This window comes from Aulonocara stuartgranti, assembly GCF_965226115.1.
Source record: "Aulonocara stuartgranti genome assembly, chromosome: 14".
Taxonomy (NCBI): Eukaryota; Metazoa; Chordata; class Actinopteri; order Cichliformes; family Cichlidae; genus Aulonocara; species Aulonocara stuartgranti.
This window is the reverse complement of record NC_138950.1, coordinates 13,458,921-13,474,363: the sequence shown is the minus strand read 5'-3', so window position 1 is coordinate 13,474,363 and position 15,443 is coordinate 13,458,921. Positions and strand designations below refer to the sequence as shown.

Genomic DNA, 15,443 nt, shown 5'->3' with positions numbered 1-15,443 from the left:
AAACTACATGATCTGAACAGAATACATTCGAGGTACTATACAATTGTACTTCTATTCATCTATATGGTATCATTCTAATTATAACATAACAAGGGCTTTTAAGTTTTAAATTTGCCATATAAAGGCTGGATGTTTATTTCTTTCTCCTGCCCATTCATTTGCAGGTACACGATGGCAGACTAACCATCCTTGGCATCACCAGAGATGACAGAGGGGCGTACACATGCCGAGCCCACAGCGACCAGGGAGAAGTGCTCCACACTACCCGTCTGTTGGTTCAAGGTGATGTCTCCTCAGGATGAGTAAAACAGATATACAAGTTACAAATATAAAAGTCGAATCCGAATGTGTTTTGATATTTTGCCAGATTTTTCATTGAAAAGAAAAATCTTTCCCCGTCTCTACCGGAGGCATACCACTCTGATTGCATCGATATAGTAGTTAGGTTCCATTATTTATACTTAAAGGCAAAGCTCTGCACTCCTCTGGGGTACTGATGTATGTAACATACCTTCTGAGTCTGTATCGGGCAGTCAATAGCTCAGTCTGGGGCCTCTGTATGTGAATGTGTGCACAGCCATGTGTATACAACAGGATCTGTCTAAGAGTGCGTCACTGTCTGTCTCCGGTCCATTAACCAGGCTCTCTGCTAGACACAGATCAGATAGATGGTTGTGATAGCAGCCTCTCTCGGTCTCTTGATACAGCGGGGCTTGGGCGAGTTAACAGTGTGTATTTAACAAGCAACTGAGCATCTTGCTTTTAAGGTGTGTTTTAACGCTTGACTTCTGTAGGTGCAAACATAGCAGAGAAATAACTCCACTCCTTCGCAGTACAGTAAATGGAGGCACGCACACACACACACACACACACACACACACACACACACACACACTGCAAACATGGTGATTGTTTTGTAACTTACTGAAGACTTAACTGGTGGTGCATGAGATACAACTGCATTAAGGCTTCAGGCCTCTGGTGGAAGTACCAATTCGATACCTGTTCTCTCTTATCGTTATGCAAGAAGTCTCAGTCATGATATGCGTATATGATAAATGCACAGAAATCTTTCATTGTAGTTTTGTAGACATTGCAGTGTTTTTGCAATATAACAAGACCAAAACCACAAAAACAAAAAAGGTTGATGCTGTAGTTTGTTTGAATATTACCACGAATAACACCGTGAAATAAGAGACGCGATTACTTCGCAGACGCGGAGCAATAACCAGGAGACATCTGAGGAGTCATGGTTCTCAGTCTGGTGATCTGTTTTTAATTGTTATGTGAAACATCTGCACAGTGATGTAAAAGGCTGTGCATGCTCAGAAGTGAACAAACAGGAGGTTTGTATCTGGGCCTTCTCATAAAAGACAGCTTACCTTTCATGGCTTCTGCTGTTTTATTGAGCGCTAAGAGCAAATCTAGAGCACTTCAGGAGATGAAAAAGGTTACAGTGTGAAGCATGCGAAACCAGAATGCTGACTAGTATTAAGTTTACAACAGCTGGCTGCTTACTGTATTTTAAATCAGACTGTGATGATATATGCTGTAAATATTACTTAGTGTGTGCCTTTTCTCACCCTGATTTGCACCCGAAAGAACAAAGTTGGTGTGAAAGCCTCTAAATAAGATTTTTTTTAAATGAAATTTCATCAATTTTGAAAAAAATTAATAAGTTTAGGTTTTAAAGAATTAAATTATTATGTTGGGGTTGGGGTGAAGGCGATGATATATGCCTAACATTCAATAATATAATTTTTTTTAAGTAAAAATAAAACAAGAGCTTTGGGCACCACATATGTTAACTAATTTCCCACGCGTGGGACTAATAAAGGTTATCTTATCTTATGTGGTGCAAAGAACAAATCCACAGGAAGTTGTGCTTTTTAGCATCTTTGTGCTCGCTGTTTCATCCACTGTCAGCTTTACTGTATTAGTTCAAGCTTATGAAGCGACATGAAACATCTGCTACAAACCTTTCTAGACAGTGACTGTTCATCCACAAACAAAAGATGTCAAAAACCAGCTGAAACTATTAGAAAGTATTCACTGGACACTTTATTAGATACACCTTGGCTGTCTTGTGCTCCTCCACATCCCAAAGTTGCTATAAATATTTACATCGACAAGCAGTTGAACACCTATAAAAACGGCTGATGAGTGTATACTGCAAGCACTGCACTAAATATTATTGTAAAATGCCTTCTTTGGCGTTGGCAAAGCCTACACAGTATATACCTAGATAAAGACAGTGCCATCTTTCCATTTCTTTTTCTGGAAATGGGCCTGAGTCCATTTAGCAGCTAGAAAAGCTGAAATGGAGATGAAAACCAAAGCTGTAAAAAGACGGAAATTTTGAATTAACATTCATAAGGCGGATTGAAAAAAAGACTGCCTGCTTCAGCGCTTTTAACACTTTTTTCTGTTTCTTTCAGGGCCTCCATACATCGTTTCACCACCAGAAAATGTCACTGTAAACATATCCCAGAATGCACTCTTTACCTGCCAAGCAGAGGCATATCCAGGCAACCTCACCTACACCTGGTTTTGGGAAGAGGACAACGTCTACTTCAAGAAGTAAAGTTATGATCAAGTTCACTTCTGTACTGTGGCTGTTCTCGCTCTCAGTGTAGGGAAACTTGTTAGTTAAGCACTTGTGTGAGGTTAAGACTTAGTGATTTAAATCAGCACCATGCAAGCTGCATAAGGCCTTTATCCCTGAGCTTTTGTGATGTGATTGACATTGCGGGTCTCTGAGCCCTTTGCTGTGCTGCGTTTTGAGCGACTGTCCAAGGGTATTTAGTTTGTGTGTGCCATGCCCTGCTGTGACCCCAGAGGCAGTAAGAGTGGGCCTGCCGGGGTTCCGTCTGGAACGTGCCAGGCGAGTTAGTGCGCTCTGGTGACAACATCACGACTCAGGCCTTGTGTCATCATATGCCTCTCATGCGGTGATGATATGAAGCGTAGCCAGGACCTCTGCAGGCTCCCCAGAGCTGGTGTTTAGAGTCTGAGAGGCTTTTGCAGTGAGGAAGTGACAGACAGAACAAGTGGGAAGGAAGAACTAGTGAATAGGGTTTTGACTGGCGGTGAAAACAAGTGTCTGAAGGACTTTCACAGAGGAAGTTTCCATACTAATTTTAAACAGCTTTTGTAACGTCAATCTTGATTTTTTTTTTTCGTTCTTTTTTTTTTACAGGATGGGAAAGATTTAGTTGAGGGACTTTATGATGAGACAGTCAGAATTTATGCACTGATCAAACTTTTAGTGGTTGCACAACAAGAGCCTATTGCCAAGTGTTAGAAGTAAGAAACGTTTAATTTAAGCAGCTTACAGCAAACCATAGCCTTTAAGAACAGCTAGCAAATGATCACATGATTAATCACATGTGCATATATATAAACACTCTGGCTATATGTGCCATATGGTACTGAAATTTGACTTAGTGATCTTTTCCCTTTCAAAACCAGCAAGTTGTAAAGGACTTGATCTAAGTGTTTATAGACTTAGCTATCCCTGCCTCAGGTGTGTGCTCCTCTGCAGACAAATCCTCTGTTTGTTTGCCTGTGAACTAGTCCTACATGATCGGGACTTGAGCAGCCAAAATTGGCTCACAGTTACACCTTCAGCCCATGAAGATTCTTGACTACATTAGATCTTGTGATGTCACGTTTTAGCCGATTGCTACAACCACTTAGCTGTTGGCTAAAATGAACAGTTTTTAGCGTTTATGCACCTACAACAGCTTGAAAAACATCTCATTTTTATTTCACAGCTGTAACATTTCCACAAAAGTCTGATTATACATAAAATATGATTACATATGATGAATTTTAATAGTTAATTGTTGATGCCCTCATGCGTGTAACAGAACAGATCCGGTCATGTGTTCTGAGCCAAATGTTCAGCCTGTGTTATTGTAGAGAGGGCCAGTGAGATTTTTACATCTTTTAGCTCATCCAGCCGAAAGACAGATGAATTTATACCAGGGTGAGACTTCCATCGTCCATCCTGTCGTTCACAGTTCACAAGGACTCCTTCTGGATTAAACTTAAATGAAACCTGCACACAGTGATCGCCTAATGGGTATTCACCCTAACCGGTGAACTGTGACGGATCGTGAGCCAAATGAGCTGCTATGGCAGTGACCTTCTGGCGTTCTCTTGGTTTAATTCTCATTTTCACTTTTGCTGCTTGTTTGGTGTTGGAGAAAAAAGGAGAAATGAGTGAAAATACCCTTTGGCTGCTCTCTTAGTTACTAATAAATAATATATAGTCAGCATTAATGTTAATGATCCTGATTTAGTTGCAACACATAATTAAATCATTCAAACCAAAGTTATGTAACTGTTATATATGGGGTTTCTCATTTTTTTGTTGCTATTAATTTAAATGAAATTTACTGATTTACTGATGCTGATGATCATTTGTTTTTGTAAAGAACTTTTTTGTAGATGCTCAAAACTCTCATTAAGTACAAATAAGCTGAAGGCAGGAGGAAGCAGATACCAAGTCTCAACAACAATTTGCGAAGCTCAGTGTGACAAATATGTTAGTTACCAATTAAGTATTTGACAAAATAATCTTTAACAGCTCTTTTCTAGAAGTATTAATATCATCCCGTTAAATAAATGTGATAACTCATCTGTATAATAAATGATCAACCATTAACAAAGCCCTGCAGGTCTTTTTTACGTTTACTTTTTATTTAAAGGCTTTTTTTAGTTTAAAGTAATTAATTATTAAAGTACTGAGTGAGTCCTGAGTATCTGTTTAAAACAAACAAAGAAAAATAAATTAATATTGTCTGCTCTGTCATTTTTTTTTTTAATTGAAAGGGAAACCACGAGGGCCGTACCATTTGGCAGTTATGACAATTAGCAGATTTATTTGAGTCTCTCGTTTTGTACAGAGTGTTCTTTGGACCCCTCTCAGCTGGCTTCTGTTTGACTCTCTGCTGCTCTCTTATGGCACCTTGATGTAATTCAGCTCTGTAGATGTGTGCCCTGTCCTGTCGGTGTGCTTCAGTAACACGCTGTGATAAAACGTCTGTGTCTTCTTGCAGCGATCTGAAGCTCCGAGTGCGCATTCTCATCGACGGCACCCTTATCATCTTCCGGGTCAAGCCGGAGGATGCTGGGAAGTACACCTGCAGTCCGAGCAACAGTCTCGGTATCTCGCCCTCAGCATCAGCCTACCTGACTGTTCAGTGTGAGTGTTGCCATGACGACAAAGTGGGAGGGGGAGGGGCGGGGAGCTAGTACAGCGAGCCATGTGAGGAGCAGCAGCAGCAGCAGCAGTATGGAGTCTGCTCGTGCTGGAGGCTGCTGTAGTATTTGGCTGCGCTGCTCCTGTAATGCAAAGTAACCTTCTTGAATTTCAAGGTCAGGTGTTGCAGAAAGGCAGCAGAGTTTTGATTTGACCATTTTCTCACTCTCATTGGAATTTAGGAATTGGATTATAATCTATTCCGGCTCCAGCCTCATTCCTGTGCACAAACATGGAGACAAACTCGTCCTCAGACTCAATTTTTCCAGCTCTCCTTTGATTGTGGCTGTGAGTGATGAGAGAAGAACCCCCACTCCCACACACATGACGTTTCATCATAAGTCCACTGTGCAGAGCTAATTTGCTCCCAAGTTTCTGCTGGTCATTGATTATTGTGCTACACTATGAGAGGGAGCTGGGGGATTCACAGCACTGCAGGCACTGACTTCATCACTAGCCTCACATACAGCAGGCGATAAACCAATGTCCTGATGGTCCATGTAAAACAAACTCCAGCTTTATGTATGAAGCAGCTGAGAATCACTCCCAGAAGAGAGGAAAAACACTCCTAACTCAAAGTAAAAAACTTCTTGGACTAGCAAAGCAGAAATTAAACGGTGGTGCAATAGTTTTCTGGATGTTTTCTGGATTTTATATGCGAAGCCAAGTATCTTCTGTAACTTAGCAAGTCTGTATGTGCAGAAATATGTCAAAATTTCACTCACTCGGCTTAAAAAAAGAAACGATAGTACTCGAGAAAATTTGCATTGAACACTAAAAAACCTTTTGGAGGCTGTAATGCTTCACCACATCCTGTGCACGCTGCTCACACACATGCATGTGCAGTGATTATGTTGAGAACTCTCTTGCTGGCTGCTGCCTAATCTTCTCTTCCACTAATTCCCCTTTCAGCACCTCTTTTATGTTCCTTACATGTCAGGAGATTTTTTTCTACTTCTCTGATTTTTCCCAGTCCTTGAAAATGCTCCGGAGATGTTTTAATTCATCTCTTAAACATGAACAGAAACAGCTATAAGTGAAGCATTTATGAAACAGCATCTTAATACTATTTGTTGTAGTTGATGTAGATTCATGGTTTGGGAGCAGACCTTAGCAGGTCTTAAAATGATTTAAGTGCAACCTCAGGTGAACACTTATAGATGACATATAAAGCAGTGTCATGATTTGTTTCGAAGAAACCAAACCAAATCATAGGTTTGCAGAATTGCATCTGAACTAACCACAAGACGTCTGGAGGAATGTCCTTTGCAAACCAATCGCAACAATTCAGCACAAATATTCGTCCTGACTGTCGGTGCAGCGAGGAAGGGCTGGTTTATTTTGCAGCCACAGGACCTGAGCACCTTGCACTGATTGCATCCACCACAAACTCCTCTTTATACCAAAGTATTCAAAGAGTCAAATGTGAGGCCGTCTGTCTGACAGCTAAAGCTGAAAAGGCTGAAATTGGGTCATGCTACAGGACAATGATCCCAAGCACAGCAGCAACCGAATGACTGAAAAAGAAAAGAATCGAGATGCTGCAACGGTCCAGTCAGAGTCCAAACCTCGACCTCATTAAAATGCTGTTGTGAGAACTTAAAGAGAGCCGAGCAAAAGCAAATACCCGCAAACCTCAATGACCTGAAGCAACGTTGTAAAGACGAGTGGACTGAAATTCCTCCACAGCGATGTGAGAGACCGATAAAGTCCTACAGAAAAGTTATTACTTCTACAAGCTGCTGAATCATGGGGCGCACTTGTTTTTTCACGCCTTGCGTCTCCATCCTGGCTTAGTTTATATAAAATAATGAATAGAATATGTGATGTGCTGTTGTTTATCTGCATGTAAATTATTTGAAATTTAAATGTTTTTGTCCTGATATATAAAACGAGTTGTGAAGATATTAGTTTTGCCAGAAATGCCACATGCTGCAATTTTAAAAATATGTTAATGCTGATTTTACCTGCCTCTGTTTATGTGTTCCTAAATTTGGCAGTGATAGGCATTAAGAAAATTGATAAGACGCTAACACTTCTAGCTGTGAATCTTCCTAATCTGGGAAGCTTTATAAACATGTTTGATTTTTCTGTTAATCAAAACATGTTGAATCAAGCATTTTCAGAAATTAACAGTTATTTATAGTTTGTCGATTTATCACCCGACCCTTATTTGTCCAGACCCTGCCCGAGTGATCAACATGCCCCCGGTCATCTACGTCCCACGGAAACTGCCAGGCATCATCCGCTGCCCAGTGGATGCAAACCCACCTGTGACATCAGTGAAGTGGGAGAAAGATGGATACCCACTCCGAGTGGAGAAGGTGAGTCTGATCTGCTTTTTTGTTGAGATTCGTGGCAAAATAAGTCATAATTATCTTATCGGTTTAGCACAAGGGAGTCTTTGATTATGCTGAAAATTATATTTCTCAAATATTGTCCAGTAAAGATGACTTTTTTTCCCCATTTTTATTGTAAAACCCATAAAAACAGATTTTACAGAAACTCAGAGAAGTATCATCTAGTCTAATATCTTATTAGGTTTGAGGAGTTATTACGTTGTTGGACTGCTGGACTGCTTTGAAGGTTGTGTTGAAGTGTTATATTTAACAGCCCTCTGTGGATTTTTTAAATTACGAATTGGTTTTCTTTTGGGAAACAAGCATTCAAAAAGACACAACTATTGCTTATGTTTCTTGCCAATAGTTAAGTGACTGTGAGCATTTAGTCACATACTGTACTTGTGTACACATTTGGGGTCCATTAAACTACTGCTTTATACTTCTGCTTCCTCATATCTGACACATGAACTGTTACTTAAGAACTGCTCACTTTTCAGAACTGGAACATTCATTAAAACGTTGAAAGTTGATTCTGTTCATTGGGTTTGCCGTGTTTTCAGTGGGAGCAATGTTTCATCGCTCATCAAAGTGACTTTTTCTAGTCTCTTTGATGAGCGATGAAGCATTTCTCCCACTGAAAAGAGGCTGAAAAAGTCACCCAGTGAAAACACTGCATCCAACAAATTCAACTGTGCGAGATTTCCATACGTGGATTATTGAGCATGCATCGAGACGTTCATAGAAGCAAAGAATAATATGAGACGTTATTGAAAAATCAGATGTTGTTTGTATTTTGGGTCTAATTTAGGATCTCGCCATGTTTCCGATGTCTCTCATTTCCCTTTTTAAGGTTCACAAATGGTTTCCTTTGAGTAAGTTGTTGGAAGCCCAATGAGGCGAAAAGTACAAATATTTGTAGCAGATGTGTTCTTCTGTCTTGTGTTTCTCAACATTATCTCAGTACACGCTGACAAATCTAACAATAATAATAATAAAATTAACAGCAGTATTAACAATCTACTAATGTCACTCACCGGGGCATTTTTGATTTGAACATTTTTGTACATTTGCTGATAATATTTCTGTAGTTTAGCTTAAATGGGATTTTTAGTTGCTAGTTTTTACTTACTTGCAGTGTCCCTTCACTGGCTACTTTATTGGTTACATCTTGGTATTACTGGTTTGAACCCCCTTCTGCCTTTTTAATCATTGCTCAAAGATTTTGGTCCATTTTGACCTGATAGCATCACACAGTGCACATACACACTGGACAGAGATCCCGTGACTGTTGAAGCCATTTGATTAGAACAAACTCCGTGTCACGTGAAAGAAACTAGCTTGTTATTATTTGAGCTTTGTGAGATGGTGCATTATCCCGCTGGTCATCATAATACAGGTCATAAAAGGATGGACAAGGTCAGCAGCAGTACTCAGCTAAGCCGTGGTATTTAAATGGTGCTCAGTTGCTATTAGGGGGCCAAAAATGTGCCAAGAAAACACCAAGTAGATCCACAGCATCTAAAATACTCAGTCCAGACTGTCTCAGACCAGCAAGCAAGCCACTTTCTAAGTCTCTTAGATTGTCATTCTTCTCCGTTTTCTGGTGCTTGTTTGGGACTTCAGCAGGTCATCACGACTATGACTACATGCCTAAACTGACCGGGTTGCTCCCATGTCATTGCCATATTAGTAGAACCCGACTGATATAAGATTGTTAAGATGATAGTGATGCCGATATTGGACAAACGTTGCAACAAAAACACTCATAACAAGGTTGAAGCTTGTTTTTTCCACCTTTTACTTTTTAAATTTTCATATATCGGCCATTATAAATGCAGATGCGAATTCATCGGCATATAGCTAGTATCGACCGATATATTCTCCACGCCAATATATCGGTCGGGCTCTGCTGAACAAGCTTGCTCTACTTGCTCAAACAAGCAGCTGAACAAGTGTAACTAATGAAGTGGCCAGTTGGTGCATAAATTAACAAGTAAAGATTTTTTTTTGCATACACAGTACAGCAGCTGCGTACATAAATGATTTTTTTATCATTTCAAAGTGCCACCTGGGTATAGCATCTTTGTGCACAGAGCTCTCTATCTTTGCTCTGTTTTTCTTTTATCTAAAATGCTGCCAGTGTTGAGGGCAGGTCTGTATTAAATAAACATTAACTTCCATTCATCTGATTTAAAGAATCTTTGGGGATCTTTGTTTTCTCGTGCAGTTCAAAAACATTAAATGGGACCCTGAGAGTTCAGGAAAACCCCTAAAATCAAGCATTTCAGATGCCCCCTTGTCTTATAGTACCCCGGTTGGAGCCTGATGCCAGACGGAAGTATCCGGGTGGCGGAGGCCACAGAAGACTCCCTGGGCACCTACACCTGTGTGCCTTACAACGCCCTGGGTACCATGGGCATGTCCCCCCCTGCCACTTTGGTGCTAAAGGTAGATCACTGTTTAAGTTCTATATAGTCTCTCTTTTATAACTTGTGCACACTTACTTGTAAGTGTTTATGATTTGATTTCTCAAGGATCCCCCTTACTTTAATGTGAGGCCTGGGGGGGAGTACCGTCAAGAGGCTGGGAGAGAGCTAGTAATCCCCTGTGCTGCTTCTGGAGACCCTGATATACCATCTATCACCTGGAGAAAGGTGCCAAACAGCTAAACACACGCCATCGAAATTCTCTTGAAAATATGTGCTTGTTTTCACCTATAACTTGACATTTTTGCTGTGTTTAATTGTACCACTGTAATTTTCATGTCAATTGAAGGTGGGGAAGCCAAGCAGGAGTAAGCACAACATCCTACCCAGTGGCAGCTTACAGTTTGTGTCCCTCAGCAAAGAAGACCATGGAGAATGGGAGTGTGTAGCCACAAATGTGGTCACAAGCATCACTGCCAGCACGCGTATCCTAGTCATCGGTACAAACAGTCTGCACAGCGCTCTCAGCTTTCTCAGTTTCCTCAGCCACTGACCTTTCTTACTTATGTTGAGTTCACTTTGCTGTGGGATTTGCATGAAGAAGATGTCACCCTCATCCCTCAAACTCTTTGCCTTTACCCAATTTCCCTTTGGCCATCATTAAAATTTAATCTAATCTTATCTGCAGTGGCTTTATACAGTTAATTTAAAGCCTGAATGTGTAAGTACAATGTGCTGAAACACTGTCACTGCAGCCTTTGTCTGTCTAGTCATTGAACCAAGGGCATCTTTTTTACTCTTTGAATTGACTGACTGAAGTGTTGACAAAGGCAAACAGGGTTATTAAGTTTGAAACAGGCTGCTGAAAGCCTTCATGTGCATTGGTAGAGCCAGTCTTACATTGTGGATCTTCTTATTTTATTTGTATTCTGCGATCAAGTTGCAGCATTCAAACTGATCTCAACAATTTTACCTTTAAGTACCTTTTGTTGTATTCTTTGATCCAAATTGATTTCGCAACACTGACAATGCCTTTTACTTACTTAAGATGTCACAATTTCCTTATGTCTGGAATCCCAGCCATTTAAGTGGGCTGCATACTGTAGCTTCATCGATATATAACTAATATGGCAAATGAAGTTATGATGATTTGCAATTAAATTTCAGATTCTTGTCTAGACTTTGAAAACCTACTGTTGGTTAGAAGTTCAGTTTATCATAAATCAAATTCAAAAAGGTGAACTTACAGTTTCTTAGTTACAACTTATTGTCTTTCATTGAAAGTGAAATATTTCAAACTTTTTTTTGGTTTCATTTGTGTTGATTGCACCTTAATCTCAAATCTAGTATCATTTAATTTAAAATTTGAGCAGACACCATAAATACATCTCTCTCTAGTTCATGCACACAATCACAGTCACGAGGAAGACTGCTGACTATACAGATGATGATCATTCACAAGATCCTGTGTGTAATGAATAATATAATATATAAAAGTTTATATAGAAAATATCAAAACATAAAAGTTTACATTTTTAAATAAAATTATGAAATGAAATAATGATTGCTAAAAATTATTTTCTGCAGAGATAGATAGGAGGCACTGGGACAAAGATGGCCGCTCAGCTTTTCTAATGCTATCACCCCAATAAAAAAAAAAATGCTGTAAAAAATGTAAACAAAAACAATGCAATGATTCGTAAATCTGATAAAGGCCATATTTTATTCACAATATTACATTAAAAACACATTTAAATGTTTAAACTGAGAAAATGTACCATTTGAATAAAAAATGTATATTGACTTTGATGGCAGCGACATATCTTAAAACAGTTTAGCTGTTTTCCGCTGTGTAGCATCAGCCCTTCATTTAACAATGCTCCATAAACTTCCCAGCATTAAGGAGAGCAGCTGTTGAACGTTTTTGGGGAGGAATGTTGTCCCATTCTTGTCTGATATCGGATTCTAGCTGCTCAACAGTCCTGGGTCTTTTTTATCATATTAAAAATGTAATGATTTACTCATGAATATATGAAGTCATGCTGTTCTAATAGATGTAGTAATTGGTTTAGTTTTCTTTTACTGAAATATGCAAGACCTTCACTGGAAAAAGCAAATGTCCTTAAACCTGTGTGTGCAAGCTGATGGTTCATCTCCTCTTTAGTCTGAAAGATGCAATTCCCATGTTTTCTGACAAGAATTTCACATTTTAAGTCATCTGAACAGTTTTCCACTTTGCCTCAGTTCATTTTAAATGAGCTTTGTCCCAAAGAAGACAGCGACATTTCTGCATCACGGTCACATGTGGATTCCTCTCTGAATGATAGAGCTCTTATCTGCATACATGGATGGTAATGTGCTCACAAAGAGTGATTTCTGAGCCCACACAGTGATTTCCATGACAGAATCATGCCTGTTTGTAATATACTGCTGTCTGATTGGGCATCCAATATAGATTTTTGGCCTTGCACACAGAGATTTCTCCAGATTCTCTGAGTTTATTGATGATATTATACTCTCTAAGATGCTCTTTTATACCCAACCATTAGCAACCTGCAAAACATGTCTAAGCTGTTTCCTAGCTATGTGTTGCCCCCATCTCAGCTCATCTCTTTTTTAGATGTGTTGCTGCCATCAAATTCAAAACTAGCTAAAATGTTTAATAAAAAAGTTTTTAAAAAAATCAAAATATTAATGTAGTTTATCAAAGAAATGTTTAATATTTTTTAAAAACAGATGTGTACAGGTAAATCATAAATTCTGTGAACTCTCCTCTGGTGAAAGCGAGCAGATCAGTAAGACTGACACTGTGGTCCATTGGCCTATTTTCCAAGGATTCATCACAGTGTTGCACAGCTGGCAACGTTCAGCTCGCCTCCATGTGACCAGCACTAAGCTGGCAGGTGTGGCAGGGTGGTGCAGACAGCTGTGCTCCTCCGACCACCCACAGGTCTCCCTTTTATCCCAGTGAGAACTAACTGGCTTCAGGCCACACTGCACAGCTGCTAGGCCTGTTTGGTGGGATGAGATGAGCTGCAGATAGCACTGCTGCACTTGAATTGCCTGACCTTACGCTGGTCACCACCTCAGCCAGCATCACATGATTTGCATAGAGCTGGCAGATGCATGACACAGCAACATTTGGAGGGTGAAAATAGCATAAATAGCATAAATAATTTGCGTCATTTACATTATTCGACTAAAACACAAATCATAGTAATTCAGGAACAGACAGTTATATGTATAAAATGTCAAAACAGTATTAGTATTTACAGAATTTCTATAGCTTAATCACTGCAAGTGATATTAAGTGATGTGTGGGTGTAAGATGTTATATTATAAGTAAATTAGTATGTGTGCATTATGAATTTATTCCCACTCTGTCTCTGTCTCTGTAAATCACTCAGGCACCAGCCCACACGCTCCTGGCAATATCCATGTACTGCCCTTAACAACCTCTGCTAATGTGTCCTGGGAACCAGGTTATGATGGCGGCTTCGAACAGACATTCTCTGTGTGGTATGGTCCAGTGTGAGTACTCTCACTTTACTTTAAATCAATGCCAGCAGTCTGCATAGATGCAGAAACAGATGGTAGCTGGAGGTAGACGCGTACGTCCGGATTAGTCGGAGCTCTTCTTCGCAAATTCAGTCAGACGCTCACAGCGGGATTTTTTTGACTTGAGGTATTTAGTGTATATAGATATAGATGTGCATAATTCATGGTGTGCACTGAGAACTTAATGGAGTGTCACTGCAGGAACACCAGATGGCATCACAAAAATTTAGAATATTTTTCCCTGTGTGCAAATCATTTATCCTGGTGTATCAGGAAAGACATTTGTTGACTGTAAACATGAAGACAAGGACATCACAGACATGAATATGTGAGTCACAGTCTGCAGTTGTGCCTCTGTAAGCGATACTGTAATTACATACTGAGCACATTTTTTAATGTCGAGCAAAACACATTATGGCTGAGTGGAGTGCAGTATTGTGGACACAATGAATACAATAAAACACAATAAAATAGCTGTGACTTACACAAGACTTACATGATAGAGAAATACACAAAGTATGTATTAATGTATCTTTAATTAACATAATATTTATCTTTTTATGCACAAAGAGGACATTTATAGTTTTTTTTAGTCTAACAGGAAAAATATTAAGACTTTTTTGGAAAAGAGTCTAAGAAAAAAGGCAAATTTATGTTTATCTGATGTTCTTTACATTTTTATTTTAAAAATTTCCCCCAGTTTCCAAGACTCTGGAAATCCAAATATTATGTATCTCACACTATTATAAAAAGGAAAAAATTCAGGTTTCCAGTTTATATTTAGGTTTTCCTTAAAACGATGCATATCAGGAACTGTTCTGTGCATTATTAGATTAAATTCTCATTTTTTGACTGAACTAGACCAGGCATATATATTTATGGAATAGGAAAAGTTGCTTACACCTCATGGGGCTGATGATGTGAACTGTTTCAGCTGCTTTCCACTTCTCTGGCAGGCTGTTCTAACAGCTCAGAGCTTGAAATTAAAGGCTGCCTCTCCCAAAGTTTTTCTCCTACGCGTTACAGTGTTTCAAAGAGTCGAGCCTGGAGGTTTCATAAATCGTAAGCATGTTAGATTGATCCGAGTCTCTAAAACGTTATAAAAGTTACTCTGTTTGGTGCGTCGCCTTTAAATTAGATGCAGCTTGTCATGTGACTGTTTATAGTTAATTAATCATTATAGATTTTCTCCTTCATAAGTTTCTCTTTGTCTGTTTTATTTCTCTGTCCGTAGGTCAAAGAAAATAGACTTCGGTCCTCATGACTGGCATTCAATGCCAGTTTCTGGTGCTCAGACCTGGTTGGTGGTGCCAGGGCTGGAGGCTGGGACAGAGTACCAGTTCAGTGTGTTGGCTCAAAACAAACTGGGCACGGGCCCATTCAGTGAAGTTGTGACAGTCACCACTGCAGGTGGGTACTGCTAATCAAAGGATGTTCCAGCCATGTTTGCTGCTTTTTGACTTCAGAATCAACCCGCTGAGTTGCACTGAGACACTATTTCTAATTTTAGACTATAACCAGACACAGTGTGGAATATACTGCCCTCTAGTGATGGTTAAACTCATCCTGTCCTATGCTTAGTTTTATTGTTTAAATGTGAATGCTGTATTCAGATTTCCAGATGAGATACAGTCCAATGTGATTTTGTATGTTTGTATGTGCTCATCTCCATCACCTTCAAAAGCTCAGAGCAACAAATTAAATGAAGAAATGCAGCCACAGTGGCTGTGTAGGTTTATTTAAGCCCTACTTTACAGTTCTTAAGCTTACTTTATTATGTAATGCAGGCTACCTTGTTGGTAGAGGTTGTTGGACATGATGACTGCCCACTAATCTGCATTTTAGTTA

At 39.5% G+C, this 15,443-nt stretch overlaps 1 protein-coding gene across 3 annotated transcripts in view; it reads left to right on the top strand.

The window, feature by feature from the left end:
* The window catches only part of igsf9ba (immunoglobulin superfamily, member 9Ba), a 78,412-nt gene that overhangs the window by 46,368 nt on the left and 16,601 nt on the right, over positions 1-15,443 (top strand). For all 3 annotated transcript variants that reach the window (XM_082501940.1, XM_082501942.1, XM_082501941.1), the window contains 9 exons: positions 165-282; positions 2,439-2,580; positions 5,067-5,212; positions 7,451-7,593; positions 9,919-10,059; positions 10,146-10,265; positions 10,387-10,537; positions 13,445-13,568; positions 14,830-15,005. In XM_082501940.1, coding sequence (XP_082358066.1) covers positions 165-282; positions 2,439-2,580; positions 5,067-5,212; positions 7,451-7,593; positions 9,919-10,059; positions 10,146-10,265; positions 10,387-10,537; positions 13,445-13,568; positions 14,830-15,005 — 1,261 coding nt within the window. The remainder of the gene's footprint in view (positions 1-164; positions 283-2,438; positions 2,581-5,066; positions 5,213-7,450; positions 7,594-9,918; positions 10,060-10,145; positions 10,266-10,386; positions 10,538-13,444; positions 13,569-14,829; positions 15,006-15,443) is intronic.